At 46.2% G+C, this 15,563-nt stretch overlaps 1 protein-coding gene and 1 pseudogene across 3 annotated transcripts in view; one reads left to right on the forward strand and one right to left on the reverse strand.

The window, feature by feature from the left end:
• Window positions 1–2,961: 2,961 nt before the first annotated feature.
• On the forward strand, window positions 2,962–3,408 carry LOC311607938 (small ribosomal subunit protein uS17m-like; annotated as a pseudogene). The gene has a single exon. The product of its transcript is annotated as a small ribosomal subunit protein uS17m-like (transcript).
• Window positions 3,409–4,957: 1,549 nt separating this feature from the next.
• The window catches only part of PDE11A (phosphodiesterase 11A), a gene marked incomplete at its 3' end in the record, with an annotated part of 371,638 nt that continues 361,032 nt past the window's right edge, over window positions 4,958–15,563 (reverse strand). For both annotated transcript variants that reach the window (XM_084800165.1, XM_084800166.1), the window contains exon 20: window positions 4,958–5,116. In XM_084800165.1, coding sequence (XP_084656291.1) covers window positions 4,958–5,116 — 159 coding nt within the window. The remainder of the gene's footprint in view (window positions 5,117–15,563) is intronic.

Here is a 15,563-nt window from a genome sequence, read left to right on the forward strand (position 1 = left end):
CAGCTCCTCCGGTTGTGGTGGCCGCCCCTACCATAACCTCACTCTCACTGCTACTTCACGACTGTAGTTTGCTCCTCTTATGAATCGTAAGGTGAACATCGGATGCGCAGGATGTCTGCTCACGACCCACAGGCTGAGAGCTGCAGGCTTAGGGAGTACATGACACTTAGGCCTTCTAGTAGTCAGACTTAACCTCTAAATTCCTAGTGCACGTGGGGTTCGGTTTGGGAGCTCCAGATTGTTGCTAGGAAACAGGGAATTCACTAAAGGAGGCATGGCAGAGCTTTTGGTCCCAAATTAGGTTATATTTGGTTGCTTTAACGAATCTTTTTGTCATCCCCCCCCCCACCCCATGCCAACACATTTTTCTTTATGTTTGAATGTTAGATTTCTGCTGCACTTGAGAAAAAATTGTTTCTATTACTGGATGTGATTATTATTGTTTTTTGTTTGGTTTTGGTCTTTCTGTAACTCACAAGGGTCAGTAAGAGAAATGGGTTTAAAGATGATTGCACTGCAAAGTAAATCAAGTAGAGTCAATCTAATGACTTAACTCACTTGAAGAATGCTGAGTTTTCATATACAGAAAAGGCAACTGAGTCCCAGAGACATACTGTTGTTACCGTGCTAATTAAACAAAACAAAACAAAAAACCGCTGAGATAATTTTCAAACCAAGATTTTTGCAAACCCACAGTACCCGGAAGCAATGCGGGCCTTCAGATCTCAGAAGCAGGAAACCCATGTGCAAGTTTTACTTTTCTTGGTTCTCTTTATAAATCCACTTCTAAGCTCATGATTCCCATATGGGATGCAATGATTGAGATAATTGAAAGCTGTTCTTCATGAAATAAGAGAATACGTTGGCGACTGTATCATTCACCTTCCTTAGGAGCAGCTCACACACTTTGTAAGAATGTTGTTTTCTGTCTACTCCCCTATACGTTAATGTTACATTCTTCAGTGAAAAAATGACTTTCAGGTTTGCTTCTATTTTATTTGAGAAGTCGATAGAAAATGACCCGGATGAATTCTCCAAAGCAAAGCATAGCTTGGTCCTTTGAAGGAGAAACTGAGTAAAAGTTGGTGCTTTTATTTAACAGATAGAAACCTGCAGAGCTGCAGAGCTCCCAAGATGGTGGGCCTATCTGTGGCCAGCTAGGATGGCGTCCTGCTGTGCACTGGTAGGGACCCTTGGCGGGTTGCCAGCTGCTCTCCCCTCCACCCCCCAACTAGCGTCTCCAGCTGTGTTGTGCGTTGTGCACATATTAGCTATATACTCACTAATATGAATAAATATAATTTCTGAAAAAATACATCTCATACAAAAGTAAGATGGTGTCATCCCAGCCGTTCATGCCAAGAGACCGGAGGAAGGAGACAATCTTGTCTGTTTGAGTTTTATTTTGAAGAAGGGTCATATTTCAAATACCTTCCTTCCACAAGAAAAAACAGTGACAAGTAAGAATTGGGAAGTTTCTTCTTCCTGTGTTATGGGAAAGCAGACTATAGGGATCATATATAACTCACGTTCACGGGAAAGAAATTGTTTTACAAGGGATTTAAAAAGTACCTTCAAGACTGGGAATTTTAATCTCCAACCTCTAGGGTTTGGCACCAGGAGGGCTACCACCCTCTCTCCCGTTTCTCCATAGTCATGGAGGAACCGACCCTGGGCATTAGTCAGCGGTTTCTGAATCTTGACCCACAATAGGAAAGATACCTTGAGACACGAGAAATAGATGGAGGCAATTACAAACAGCTATTTGATTGATGGTTGACATTGTCAGGGCTCCACTCTCTGGCAGATTGCAATGGTGTTGAACTCCCTTTGCTACCCGTGGATGTTGCTATTGGCAACTGTGCAGTGAAGCCAATAAAAAGGCAAGAAGATGAGAGCAAAACTCAACCTCAGTGGAAGCCGTAGGGTTTGTGCTATAAATTATGTCTCCCTCAGCAATATGTAGCATCAACACTCAGGGTGGAGGGGAGCTGCTGTCTTCCTGCCTGCAGTTTCGGGAAGACCTGGGTCCTGTTTTATCATAAAGCACATGACTGATTTTTTTTTTCTCCAAACAGACTGGCATCCATTTTTCTCGTTATTTATTTATTGTTAGGAAGGGTAACAGATGTGGACTCACTGCAGCCTCCTATGGACCGATTCTCAATTCCAGTCTGTGATATAAACGTGATGTGGTGCAATACCCAGAAACACTTGCGGTGCACACGCTTGCAGACACACAAGACCCTGAGCCTGTTCCTAGCTCCACCCATCCTTTGTTTCTCACCTGAAGGAAGGGAGGCGTCTCTGCAGAAGCTGTTTTCCTTTATAGCAGAGTGATTCAGAAAACTGGCTTAATAAAATCTATAAATCTGAATAGCCCCTCTCACCTGTGCTGCAGAGGCATTTTTTTTCCCCCTGCGCTCACTTCCCCCTCCTGTCTCTCCAGTCTTGCCTGCAGACACAGCTGTAGAGGACAGTTAGCAACACTGTTTCTCGGTGCATCTACCCCTTTCTTCTCTCTACTGTCAAGCCCCTCCCTGGGCGATTGATGACGTGAGTCTGCATCTTCAATTTGGGGGGTGGGGTGGAAGTGCCATTTCTTTGTTTGGATTGACTTTCACCTCTCCTCAGCTGGTTCGTCTTAAGCATCTGCCTTGGTTTCTATTTTCCTTGTAGTCTTCTCTTTTGCTTGGCTTATGATTTTATTGTGTTTCTTGCCATAAGAAAACTGCCTTCCTTGTAATGGTTGCCAGCTGGCCCCACTCCTGTTTTGTTACTTTCATTTTATTCCTCCATCTTTAAACACCTCCTGAACACCCAGAGAACAACACCCCCCTGTGAAACCTGACCTCTATTTCTTTTGGATTTGAGTAACTTTAAGAACTGATACTGAGCGGCACCCGTGCTCTGTCGGCCTTGGTCTGAGTGGGAGACTCCTGAGGTGCTTAGAGACACTTAATGTCAATAGTGCATTCATTTGTCCATGCCAAATGGGTTGTGGGGAAGGTGATTGGTACAGCAATGGTAAAACCTGCTAAAGTAAGAGTGACCAGACTTGTATTGGATCCCTACTTACTAAAGTCCTTTAATAAGTGGAAAATCTACTTTGCTCGAGATGCCCTTCAGCAGTGCAGCGTTGGGGACATCCTGCTCCTCAGAGCGTTGCCCAGCCCATGATCCAAGCATGTGAGACACGAGCTGGCTGAGATCATCTTCAAGGTCAGCAGAGTTATCGACCCAGTCACAGGAAAGCCCTGTGCAGGAACCAGGAACCGCCAGAGTCCACTTGGTTCACAAACCACTCACCTAAGCAAAACTCGGGAAGGACTCAAGGTCTCCTCAATCTTGGCAAGAAGGAGCCAAAGGGATTTCTGTCCATGTTTGTCCTGTGGTTTCCATCACTAAATGTCCCGTTTGTCTTGTGACATTAAAAGTAGTACATGAAGTACTTACACTGTAAAAACAAAACAAAACAAAACAAAAAACAACAACAAAAAACCCCCCAAACCAAAAAAGAAACAAAAAACCAAACCAAACCAAACAAAAACAAAAACAAACAAACAAAAACCCAAAACAAAACAAAACAAAAAATCTGGTCAGTAGAAGAAAAAAAAAAGTTTTGTAAGTTAAGAAATGAAAAGTTTCCTAAGTTTTGATTCTTCAGAGCTGAGCTGAGTCTCAGGTTTCACATCACGCGGGGATTTTCTGAGTGCTCAGAGTCTGAGTGTGGAGCACCACACATGTGAACAAAGAGATGCCAATTTGTGTGGCCTCTGGATGCTGGGGACCTACTTCAGAGAGAAGATTTCAGCTTCTAGCTTCTCGTGTGCCCTGGGGAGTCCCTGGACTGTGTTTGGACAAAGGATTTTAATGGTAAGATTATCTGCAAATAAGTTCCTAGTGTAATCTCACTTGACAATTTGGGAAACATAGAAGTGCAGTGGCTTGTCCAAAATCACTCAGCTGATGATGCAGAGTGAGGCACAGCAGGTCCAGTGCTCTTTGGGTAAGACAGACCCTGTCATTAGTGTCCCAGGTGAAAGGGCATCAGAGCAGCTTTCTAGTCACCACATCTGTCCAAAATAGCTTGTTTTCACCTGCTGTAGACCTGACTTCTTAGAGGATATAGGTTGTACAGATGTTATGTCCTTGCCTTTCTAGAATATTCTTTTTTACATGTAAGGAAAAATGTTAAAATTGAGGTACCTTAAATTTTATCTCCCCAATTTTTCACCTCAAGCATGCTCAGTCACAAGGCTCATCTGCACCTGTGAAGGTCTCTCACTGTTGGAAGCAGTTCAGGTATTCTCATGTCACTTGTGGTACGTGTGGCTATAGAGTCCCCTCTGCCTTAATACAAGTATTAATCCATCCCTCCTAGAAAAAGGCTTTGTTTACAATGAAGGCTAAATTCGAAAACTGAAAAAGTGAGCTGCGAACTATCTTACTGCAGAGTCACAGACCGTGAGCAACACCAATCAGACCAACACACTGTATTCCTACTGTGGACCCTTTGGGAAGATTGGGGTTGGCTGGCACTAATAAGGGGGAGTGGGCTTATCCGTTAGGCAAATGAGGCCAGGGAAGCAGCAGGATTAAAAATAAACCATCAAGAGTGCAAATCTGGATTCTGGGGACCATTTGGGACAAAAACCTGCTCCAGGAGAGACTGCAAAGAAAGGAAGTGTTCATAACAGAAAACCGCCATCCAGGAAGCAGCCATAGGGACACTTTTACCATGGTGTCCCCTCAACTCAGATCGAGTGGGGCTGATGGCGCGTGGGTCCATCATGGGAAGGCAAGGGGCAGTTCTCTGTCTCTCATCCTTCTGTTTCTCTGCTGCCAGGTATGATTCCTGGTCCAGTCAAAGCTTCAGGACTGTCTGCGCGGAAGCAGATCCTTTGGGCGCAGAGGACCCACCAGGCCACGGGCTTGCGCAGCAGCTCTGGGAGGCTCACATCTTGTCTTCCCCAGCCACCACCACGAGACTGGCAGGGGCTGGGGAGGCAGCAGAGACCTGCAGTCTTTTTTGGTGCAACTCTTCCCACTTCCTTCGGTTGGCAGCCACCGAATCCAGCATCGGCTTCAGTTTTGCATTGACCTTCACCAAGGCCTAAAACAAACAAACAGAGAGAAAGAAAGGAACCTGACGCATGGAGTATAGTCTTTCTCCTAATGTTCACCAAGGGGAGGGGAACCAGTCACATGAAGGGAAATAATGGCTCTGATCAATATGAGCTACTTCTGAGACGTAGGCATGCAGCCAACACAGAGCCTGTGCAAAGAATGAAACTGACACGATGGCCGTGCATCACTCAAGGGAGAGGCGGCCTTGCAGACTCCAGGTCTGCGAGCACATCAAACTAACCAGAAGACAAAAGTGCAGCTCGCCCGTATCTAGTCACGTGCCTATCCTTGCCTGTCAGAGAGGTCCATCAAGTAGACTGCGAAGTTAAATTCCTCAAAAGCCAAACTCACAATGGCTCTGCCTCAGATGCCCAGGTGAACTTTCCACATTCATAAAAGATCAGGTAAATTCCCAAGAGGAGGGGACTCGCGTTTTCGAAAGCAGGTGGTGTGGTGGTCATGCTGGACACACAGACTAACGTGGAGTGGCGCAGATCTAACCGACGGGAGCGGATAACAGTAGCTTGAGTGCTCCTCTGGGTGTGTGGGGGGAGAGGAGGGGTCTTCCTGGGAGCCTGCTGACGTGACGTTGTTGCTCTCTCAGAGCCCTGTCCTTCCTTCCTCATATCTGGTCAGCTCCGTGGCAAGCCCTCTTACTTGCCTTTCTCGGCCTTCCTAACTTCACTCTTTAAAAACCTTACATTCCTTTAAACTCAGACATCTGTTTCTACTCTAATAGTAACATATACACGCAGGTAGGATGCGAAAGGAAAGGGGCTTGATAGGAATGGAGAGGCGCAGGGCGTGGCGGGGGGGGCACGGCGAGGAGAGAAGAAATGTGTGGAGTGGTCACACAGGGTAGATGGGTCACCAGGCACATGAAACCGATGTTTCAGGGTCCTTAATTGCACAAGATTCCTAGATCCTTCCGAATATTTCCTTTTGCATTAAATTTCCCCCCTTTGAGATAAAGGTCTCTACTTCCAAGTGGTTTGAGCAGCTTCTGGCCTCAGAAGCTGTGGGTGGGCCTGACGGTGGAATCCTGACAGAAAGCTGTCTCATCTGATGCTCATGAGCTTCCTGCAGCTTTTAAACCAGTCTTCCCACATGGGGCACTATGGGGTGGGCCGAGGACATCGCCTGTGAACTGGGGTTACAGTGGATTCAGGATGCTCAGGCCCAGCATCAGTAGATGGACATCGCTCAGGCTGGAGGCCGCAGACTGGGAACACCTGGTCATTCTCTGTTCCACTGGAAACATTGTACACGTAAAAAGTTTATGGACTTCTTCTTTCCTTTGAATTCTCTTTATGTATTTATTTACTTGTAGTGTCAGGGGTCAAACTCAAGGCCTTGTACACTCTAGACACGCAGCCTGCCTTGGAGCTCTAACGCTAGCCTAATATTTTGTCTTACTTTCCCATGAATTTTACATCTTACTGTTTATTACAAAAGATTTCAACATATTCAACCAGTAAAATATGATTGGAAAAAAAGTCTGTTAAGTATCTATATGTGAATAAATATCAATAAAACTATTCATAGAGAACATACACAGTAAAGGGTCTAGGAGCCGTTGTAAATTCTAGACAGTCTAATTGCTGAGTAAAGGAAACACAGGGCTTAGGGTGTCATCCAGCAGTAAAGTCTTTGGTCTATTGAAAACTCTGCGTTCAGGCCCCAGGAGTATCAGCAGTAGACAAAAAGATTTGGGTGACATTCCATCTTTTGTTGTTGTTGTTGCTTTTAAAAAACATTTTTTCAAAAAAGACAGGGTCTTAGCATGCCATGGCTTGCCTAGAACTCAGAGAGAGTTTACAGGTTAGTGTCCATCACCAAGAGACACCAAGGCTGGAACTGAACTAGAGACCATGGGGTAATGGAGCTTACTGTCTTGCTTCCCCCTGGCTCGGTCAGCCACTTTTCTTATACAGCCCAGGCCCACCTCCCAGGGGATGGCACCATCTACAGCCACGCCCACAGGCAAATCTGATGGAGGCCTTTCAGCTGAGGTTTCCTCTTCCTAGGTTGCATCAGTCACGTTGACGACCAAGGTTAGCCATAGAAGCTCCTTGCTATACAGCACTAACAAAGCATGGGGCTGCATGTCGACTTTGGAAAGGTGATGCTTCTAATTGAGCCCGACCTCCGAGGCTTTGCAGGTGGGTCCCATTTGTCACAAGGGGACAAAAGTTGAACAGAGAATAAAAGCACAGTAGTAGTTTCTGCACATCTTCCAGGAAGCACTCTCTAGGTGTGAGCTGAGGTTGAGGAGTGTCCGGCAGCAAAGTCCTCAGATGAAGACCAGTAGGTCCTATAGAGGGCAGGATGTCCTTCCCCTAAGCAAACCTCAAACTACCTGTCAGTAATCCCGACACATCCCCCTACACATATCTGAGTGAAGAGTTGAAACTCCTGCTGGTTCGGGTGACTCTTCTCTTCACATTGATGCCCTGGAATGGTTATCCTCATCCCTTCCCCCATCCTGCCTCGTGTGTGTGTGTGTGTGTGTGTGTGTGTGTGTTTGTGCGCGAGTGTCTTCTTTCCTGTGATCTTTGTCCCACTAACTGGAAACATCTCACTTAAAGTCAGATGCACCATTTATTTCATATATGAATAAAGCAAAGCAACATAATAATCCAGTGATCAAAATTCCCATGACAAAAATGCGGATGCCTACATCCTGCTCAACACTCAGTGTTTGTTTGCTTGTCATTTTATTTATTATTTATTTATTTTTGACAACAGGGCGAGGCAGCAGTGAACTGCCATGTTTTATTTAGCATTTATTGGCACAGGCTCCTCTTTACTCTGATCAAGCCTTTTAATTAAACAGACTACTGTAATTCCTATGGAAATTAGTGTATATGTTATTTTCCTGCTACAAAAGCATTTCTCTAGAAATTATTTTTTTTTTAATCCCAGAAGCACGAATTGGAATTTTTTTCTGCTGAAATGTAATTAAAAACTCATTTGATCACACTCTTTCTGGCTCTGTTTTACTTATTAAATTCCTGTAATCAGTTTTCCTTTATGGAGCTGCTGGGAAATGATCTCAAAAGCAACACATTTTTCTCTTCTTTGGCAGGTTCCTGAGCATTTACTAAATTACATTCCTAGCACCTGCCCATGATTCGAATTACTCCACCAATTTATTCTTTAAAGCATTTAAGTTGGTTTGGCTTAGCCCCAGACAGCTTTCCTTCCTAGATCTTTCTTCTTCTTTCTCTTGCTTCGTGTGGAATAAAACATTGGCATGTGGGTGAAACATCACTTTCTCAGAATTCCCTCTCTCCCTTCCCTCCCAATTGTTTTCTGAGCTTGGATTACCATGGGGAGAATCATTTTCCTCAGGACAAGTGCTGGTTCTGGACAGAGGTAGCAGAATTCCCGTCCTGAGGAACTGCTCTGATGCTATACATTTGTTACATAAACGCACTGGCTGTAAGGACAAGGAGCTAGTGGAGTATCTATAGAGAAAGGAGTAGCTGCGAGTCAAAGCCCCAAGGTTCACGGTGACTACCAGCCAGCTGCCTTGAGCAAGAGAACTGCTTCTAGTACATACGTGGATGTGGCTGTTCTTGAAGGCTCGCCACCAGCAGGTAATTTCTGATGGTTCTGTGTAAGTGATTCCCTCCTCATGTTGAGAGAGAGGGGAACAGTACCCACTGTCACCCATGAAGGACTCAAGATGGTTGCATCAGCCACAGGGCAGGGGGAGAGGGGCGTGCCTCTCTGTGGGCATACCTCTGCATGGTCATTCAGTCACTATTTAAACGCCCCCAGGAGGATGAACACACTCCCTCCCAAGGAGGCCCACTTCATTCTGACCGGTCTGCTTTTAGCATATTGGGGTGTGTGTGTGTGTGTGTGTGTGTGTGTGTGTGTGTGTGTGTGTGCGCTGTGTGTGTGTGTGCTGAGCTCAGGTCTATGGCCCTGTAACGTATTCCTGGGGTCTAGCCAGACTCTTCCAGAGCAGTGTGGGACACCTGCCTCTTGTGTTGATCCTGTGAAAACCCAATTGGACCTGAAAGTCGGGATGCACAGCTTGTCTCTCGAGGCAACCTGGTTGATACCACAAGCACTCTCTTGATCTGCCAGGAGCACCTGGGTACTTTTGTGTTAGGGGACAAACCTTACACCTAGCCATCTGGGTAGCTGACTTGGAAAGTCACGCTCCACCGCCGAGTTCTCCTGTGACTAGCACATGTGACTAGCACAGGTAGTTCACTCTATATTTTACTTGTATTTTCAAGAAGTAACATTCATATGGCTGACACAAGGGCACAGAAGGTACAGTGTAGTCTCCCTTCTGTACTGCCCTAACCATTGAACTTTCATTCCAAGAGACAATGGATATGAGCAGCTGTTTGTGTGGCCTTCAAGAAACATTTGTGCCTATGTAAATTAAAAATGAGATTGAAAACATGGTTACCTAGTGTCCTACAGCTGTCAAACTTGTTAAACCAGTTCTCGGTTGTTAAGGGAAATTAAGTGTTATTTATATTTGGTCATCCTAAGTAATGATATCAAGGATATTTCGTATGTATCATTTTGCAGATGAAGATTATCAGAAGGCCATGGTATAGAATTAGTATTTCTGGGTCAAAGAGTATACAAATTTGCATTTTGATAGACTCTGCTAAGACCATACATATAAACAGTATCTGAGCTCTAAAACCAGAGCATATATTAAACATGCTAACAAGAGAAAGAAAATACAGACTCTAGCTATTGTTTCTATCCAGGCTTTGGAAAGAGCGGGAGTGGATGACACTAAGAAGAGCACTTGGATCTGGCCCTTGCACGCTGGCTTCTGTGAGATCCAGATGCTGGTGTGTACACAGGGTACACCAACTCTTCAAGCATCACAACACAATGCTTTACGATGTTTTTTATTCCCCCGCCCTCCCCTCCTCTCCCCCCAGCCACCTCCCCACCCCCCTACCAGCGACCCCCTACTCCCAGCCCCTGAAAGAAACTCTCCACCTGGGAATGGCTCCATTGAGCCCTCCCACTGGCTCGGCAGCTCTGTTTATCTCACCCGTTATTACCGTTACTGGCACATGTTGCTGGACGCCTACCCTGTGCTGGGTCAGGCACGCTGACAGTTAGCTTTCTCAAGAACCTTACGAGGCCCATATTATTGTTATCCGTGTTGCTGTTAGTTTGCCATGGAGGAAACCAAGACCTAAATGAAAGGGCTTGTTTGTAGCAACTCAGCATGCAACGAAGGAACAACAACAACAACAACAAGGACAGGCTGCAACAGTGTCTCCACCTCAGCACTACCGATGTTCTGGGTGAGATGAACATTTTCTGTAGTGTCTGTACATTGTAGGATGCTCTAGGAGCTAGTAAAAGTACCCCTAACACTACGTAAGTGTGGTAATCCAAAATATCTATTAAAAAAAAACCAGCTTGCCAGGTGTCCGAAGACTGGCTCCAGCCTAGAACCACAGTGCTCAGCTGAACCAAGTTTCCCCACCTTTGTATCTTTGCTAGCAGAGAAGGGAGGAGACCTTCCTTTGGCCAGATGATGCCCCCCCCATTTCTGATGATGTTTAAGAGGAAGAGATGAGGAAGAATTATATACTGAACATTCAATGCACTAGGCTAGGGCTAGGACTAGGGCTATGGCCAAAGGCTAGGGTTAGGGCTAGAGGCTAGAGGCTAGAGGCTAGACGCTAGGGCTAGAGGCTAGAGGCTAGAGGCTAGAGGCTAGAGGCTAGGGCTAGAGGCTAGGGGTTAGGGGCTAGAGATTAGAGCCTAAGAGCTAGAGGCTAGAGGCTAGGGCTAGGGCTAGGGCTAGGGCTAGGGCTAGGGCTAGAGGCTAGAGGCTAGAGGCTAGACGCTAGGGCTAGAGGCTAGAGGCTAGAGGCTAGGGCTAGAGGCTAGAGGCTAGAGGCTAGAGGCTAGAGGCTAGAGGCTAGAGGCTAGGGGTTAGGGCCTAGGGCTAGGGCTAGGGCTAGGGCTAGGGCTAGGGCTAGGGCTAGGGGCTAGGGGCTAGGGGCTAGAGGCGAGAGGCTAGGGCCTAGGGCTAGGGCTGGGCTTGATGCCATCATCTCACAGAAGCATCACAGCAGTTCTGTGTGTTAGGTCACTTTATCATCTCTTTATAGGCAAGGAAACTGCAGTTCAACAAGGTCAAAGGACTTTCCTGTCATCACACAGTGAGACACTGAGCTGGAGCTCCACTGAAGTCGAGCTGCTTTAAAGCACTGTGTGGTAGTTTCCTCCCTAGACTATTCGTCCACTCTGACCACTCAAGTCATGCTCAACCTTCTCTCCCAGAAGCCTCCTGTCTTCTTCCTTTGTGTGTAGACCCAAAGCATGGCATCTATCTCTTCAATTATATTTTTTATACTGAAAAATTTTTTATATTTTATTTTTAATATTTTAAAGATGTGACCTTCTGTTTTTGTTTGTTTGCTTGTTTGTTTTTGAGCCTCCTAGGTGATTGGCCCTGTCAAGATGAAGTAGAATATCCCTTCCTGGGCCCCAGCTGTCAGAAACTCTTTGAAGTGGATGATGAACACAAGCTTTGCACTTTCTATGAGAAGCTCATGAGCACAGACGTAGCTGCTGATGCTCTGGGAGTTCGAGGCCAGCCTGGTCTTCAAAGTGAAGTCCAGCCAAGGCAACACAGAGAAGCTCTGTCTTGAAAAACAAACCGAAAGGATGGGAAGGTTGTGTGGTCTGAATCAGTGGTGGGAATACAGCAAGGTTTCCCCGGGCAGCAAGGCATCTTGGCCCACTGCAGAGTGCAGCTGCTGTTGAGAACTGGGCATTCTCGTTATAGGCCAAGGAGAACTGGAGAGCGGGAGTCTGTTTTGGGTTAGCATGTGGGTGCTAACATGAGTGTTCTCAACTTGGGTTTGCTCAGCCATATGCACTATCTGACACCCCCATCAGAAACCCAAAGCAATAGCCCATCCAATCACGGAGTGGATTCTCCATAACTGCAAGGCTTTTTCATAACATCTTGTCCTTTTTTTTTTTTTAAACATGCACTGATTGTGCCTTCTCATCACTATGGACCAAACCTTCCTTGTGTCTTTGAATGCCTGGTAAGTCTGGGTTGGACAGTAGACACTGCGAAGTTTATGTGCCTATCAGCTACTTTTGTCACCGCTACAACAAAGTATCTGAAAGAGGCAACTTAAATGAAGAAGGGTTTATTCTGTTGCAGGTCTGAGCTCTCTGCTTCCTGCTTCCTGACTGTGGACACAATATGACCAGAGAGTGGTATTCCCGCTGCATGCCTTCCCTGCCACAGGGGCAGATGCTGTGCTACAGGCTGTGGGAAACTGGCTGATGGCTGCGCCACTCCGCGAGCCCTGCACAGAATAGAAACAGAGCCTTTCAGCTTCATTAGTTTATTTGAGCTTTAAATCTCTAATTCCTATTGTGGTGACTTTAGGAGACGGTGGCCTTTCCTCTCTGCCTGTCATAGACCAGTGGCTGGCAAAGGCTTCCTAGCTCAACCTAAGAGTGGCTAAGAGTGAGGCTGGCATGTTCGGACCCGCTAGCCAATCCAGCCACCTCGAGCTGAGTCCAGAACTATCTTAGTGCTATCTTTCATGAGACGGTGGTGGTTCCTTCAGTTCACTGAGCTGCTGGTAGCCAGAGACTGGCCTCGTGTTCCTTCCTCAGTCAGCCCAACGCCTGCTACCATCTGCCTTGGTGGACATCTACAGTTGACCACAGTCACTTCTGGCATCTCTGATAGCCAGATGTGGGACAAAAGAGCAAGTAAAGAGCCAAGCTTGTTCCTGGAAACGGTGACATCCCCTCTGCCCAGCAGCTATTGCTCCGCTGCTGTAAGCACACCAAGAGAAACCAACCTGACTGTGCCCAAATGTATCGTCATCATTTTACTAACATCTGAGGAAGCCACCTGAGCTGGGTATTCATTTTTATGGATGAAGAGTATTGCTGTTGAATTACAGTTCTGAATTGCTAGCAATATGACAGCATTTTCTGCCTTCCTTTCCCTTATAAAAGAGAAATATTGGAAACTGAGAAACAGTTCATGGAACAGAGATAATGCAGAGCACTTTTTAAATACCTCCCCCCCCCCCCCGCCCCTGCTTTAATTGCTCAGGGCTAAAGCCGGGGTATGGTGGGCCTGGCTGCATCTCTGCCTTCTTGTTTTTTGATAAAATGGACAAACAGAGTTGGCACTCATCTCAGGCATTGTCGGGGACGGGCTGAATGGCCAATGTTCAGCCATCTTGTCGGAACCTAGGTTCCTATTTCTCCAGAAGTCTGCCATTCACCAGAAACTAGCTGACCTTTTCGTAGGTCGGCAGTTAGACACCTGTTGTGGTTTATTGTGGGGGCTGGTCATTCCAGACCCCCGAGCTACTCCTTTTCCGGCAGGACTACTGATAAGATCAGATTAAGGGCCAGCTGCCTGCGAGCAGCAGTTTTGGGAGCTTTTTCCTGACTCACCAGATCCTTCACGACTTTCCTGGAATTTCTTTCCTGCAATTATAGCAGCTGTAAAGGTAGATACCTACCTGCTGGTGCATTCCAGAGTTAGGTATCCATAGCAACCCTTGCTTACGCACATACCCATGCCTCTGTGCCTATATAAACTCTGTGAAAATTTTCAATAAATGGGGTTTGATCAGAATGCAGACTTGCCCCTTTCTTTGTGTCTAGTGTTCTGTGTCCATACAGGAAAATTTTCTTCCCGAGCATTAGTCAGGGCAAGGCAATGTTTTGTAGCATTGACTTACAACTCAGATTGTTTCTGTTCTGAGTGAAATGTTAGAGGTCCTTTGGGGACTGGAATTTTATAATGGAAACGCATAGGCACTCTGTGCAGCTGACGCAGCCACCCTGTCCTCCAGCAGGAGGCGCCAGCAGCGGCAGGCAGGCTTTCAGGTTCTTTCTGATTCACATGACTGAGGAGCCACGGGGTGAGGGGGGCCAGAGTGTCTCTGAGACACGTAAGAGGTTTCTGTTTACAGTGTGTGACTTCGGAACAAAGTAGCTGAGTGTGGCAGTGGGTCTTAACTTACAAATTAGTGAGCTGCTGAACTCCTAGGCTCCAAAAGGCGGAGATTATTGATGACTTCACAGACACAGCCCCAGATTGGATGTGCCACTCTGCAGTGATACAGTTGGCCGTGAGTCACATTTAAGCTGCTCCTCGTTGTCATGGCTAGAGATACAGTGACTTGAGCATGTGTAGCTGAACGCATTACCTTCCTCCAGACCTCCCTCTGTTCACAGAGCCACTCTCCCAGGATCTGAGCCTGGTCATCTATGCAGCAATTCCTCTCTGAAATTCACAGCGCTGCCCTCTTCACTTTCCTGCCACAGCCACGCCTCTTCCGATGGGCCTCCGAACGTCTGTTGCTGATGCCACAGCTCCCCTTCGGGTGATCATAAGTCTGGATGCTGCGACAGCATCTTTACTAGTCTCCCCACCTTCCTTTTGCTCCAGTCCAGTGGCCCCAAGCATGCCATTCTCCCTCCGGAACCATTCGGTGGCTCCCACCGAATGTTCTCAGCGGAGTCCAAAGCTCTCAAAACAGCCTCAGAGACCCTCAGAGAGTGAGAACTGAAGTCACAAGAGGAGAAGGGAACTCAGAAATAAAACTAACCAGAAATCTGATGCCTCACTTGGGTGACAGTTCAGAAACAGAGTGTTGAAATGCCCAAGGAACGCTCTTATGTTTCCTGGAAGACTTGAAGCATCCGTCTTTCCATGCACTCAAGCCTGCTGTTGGCTTTAAAGGCTCCACATGCTGTCTGGCAGGGGAGCTGCAGAGAGCTGGTGGGACCCCTGAGAGCAGATGGGGCCGCTCCAGGGTCCAGATGGAGACAGCAAAGAGCTCCCTAACCTCACTCCTTCCCTCCCCAGTCCAAAAGCTTTTGAAACTCAAGGTTGTATAAGAATTAATTTGCATTAAATTGCTTAAGATAATGTATTAACTACCATACGAGGCTCCCAGCAGTTTTTAAACCGCACTTGGAAAATCAAAATAATCAAACCATAGTGGCGAACACAGAAGCAAGCCAAGACTTCTTGAAAGAAATACTAGGCACATACTAGGTAGCCTTAGAGCATCTATTTATGTAATTTTCAGAAGTCTGGAAAGAAAGAATAAATATTTACACCTGTTATACACGTAACTGTTAGGTTCTAAATCTATGCTTTATATAACTTTTCCCTATTAAATCCTTAATGCAACCACCAGGAGATATCTTCTTAATCTCCCATTTTATGGAGAAAACACAAATAAACCAAAATGAAACAAAACTAACCAACCAAACAAAAGACACCAAAGCCAAACCAAACCAAACCAAACCCTAGCTGAGAAACATTATATAATTTGCCTGTCAAAGATAGTATTGAGGTTTGAACATGGATTTTTGACTCCAGAGTCCACACAAGTCACCAGTTACTGTATTTG

This window comes from Acomys minous (assembly GCF_964271855.1).
Source record: "Acomys minous genome assembly, chromosome: 10".
NCBI classification, from domain to species: domain Eukaryota; kingdom Metazoa; phylum Chordata; class Mammalia; order Rodentia; family Muridae; genus Acomys; species Acomys minous.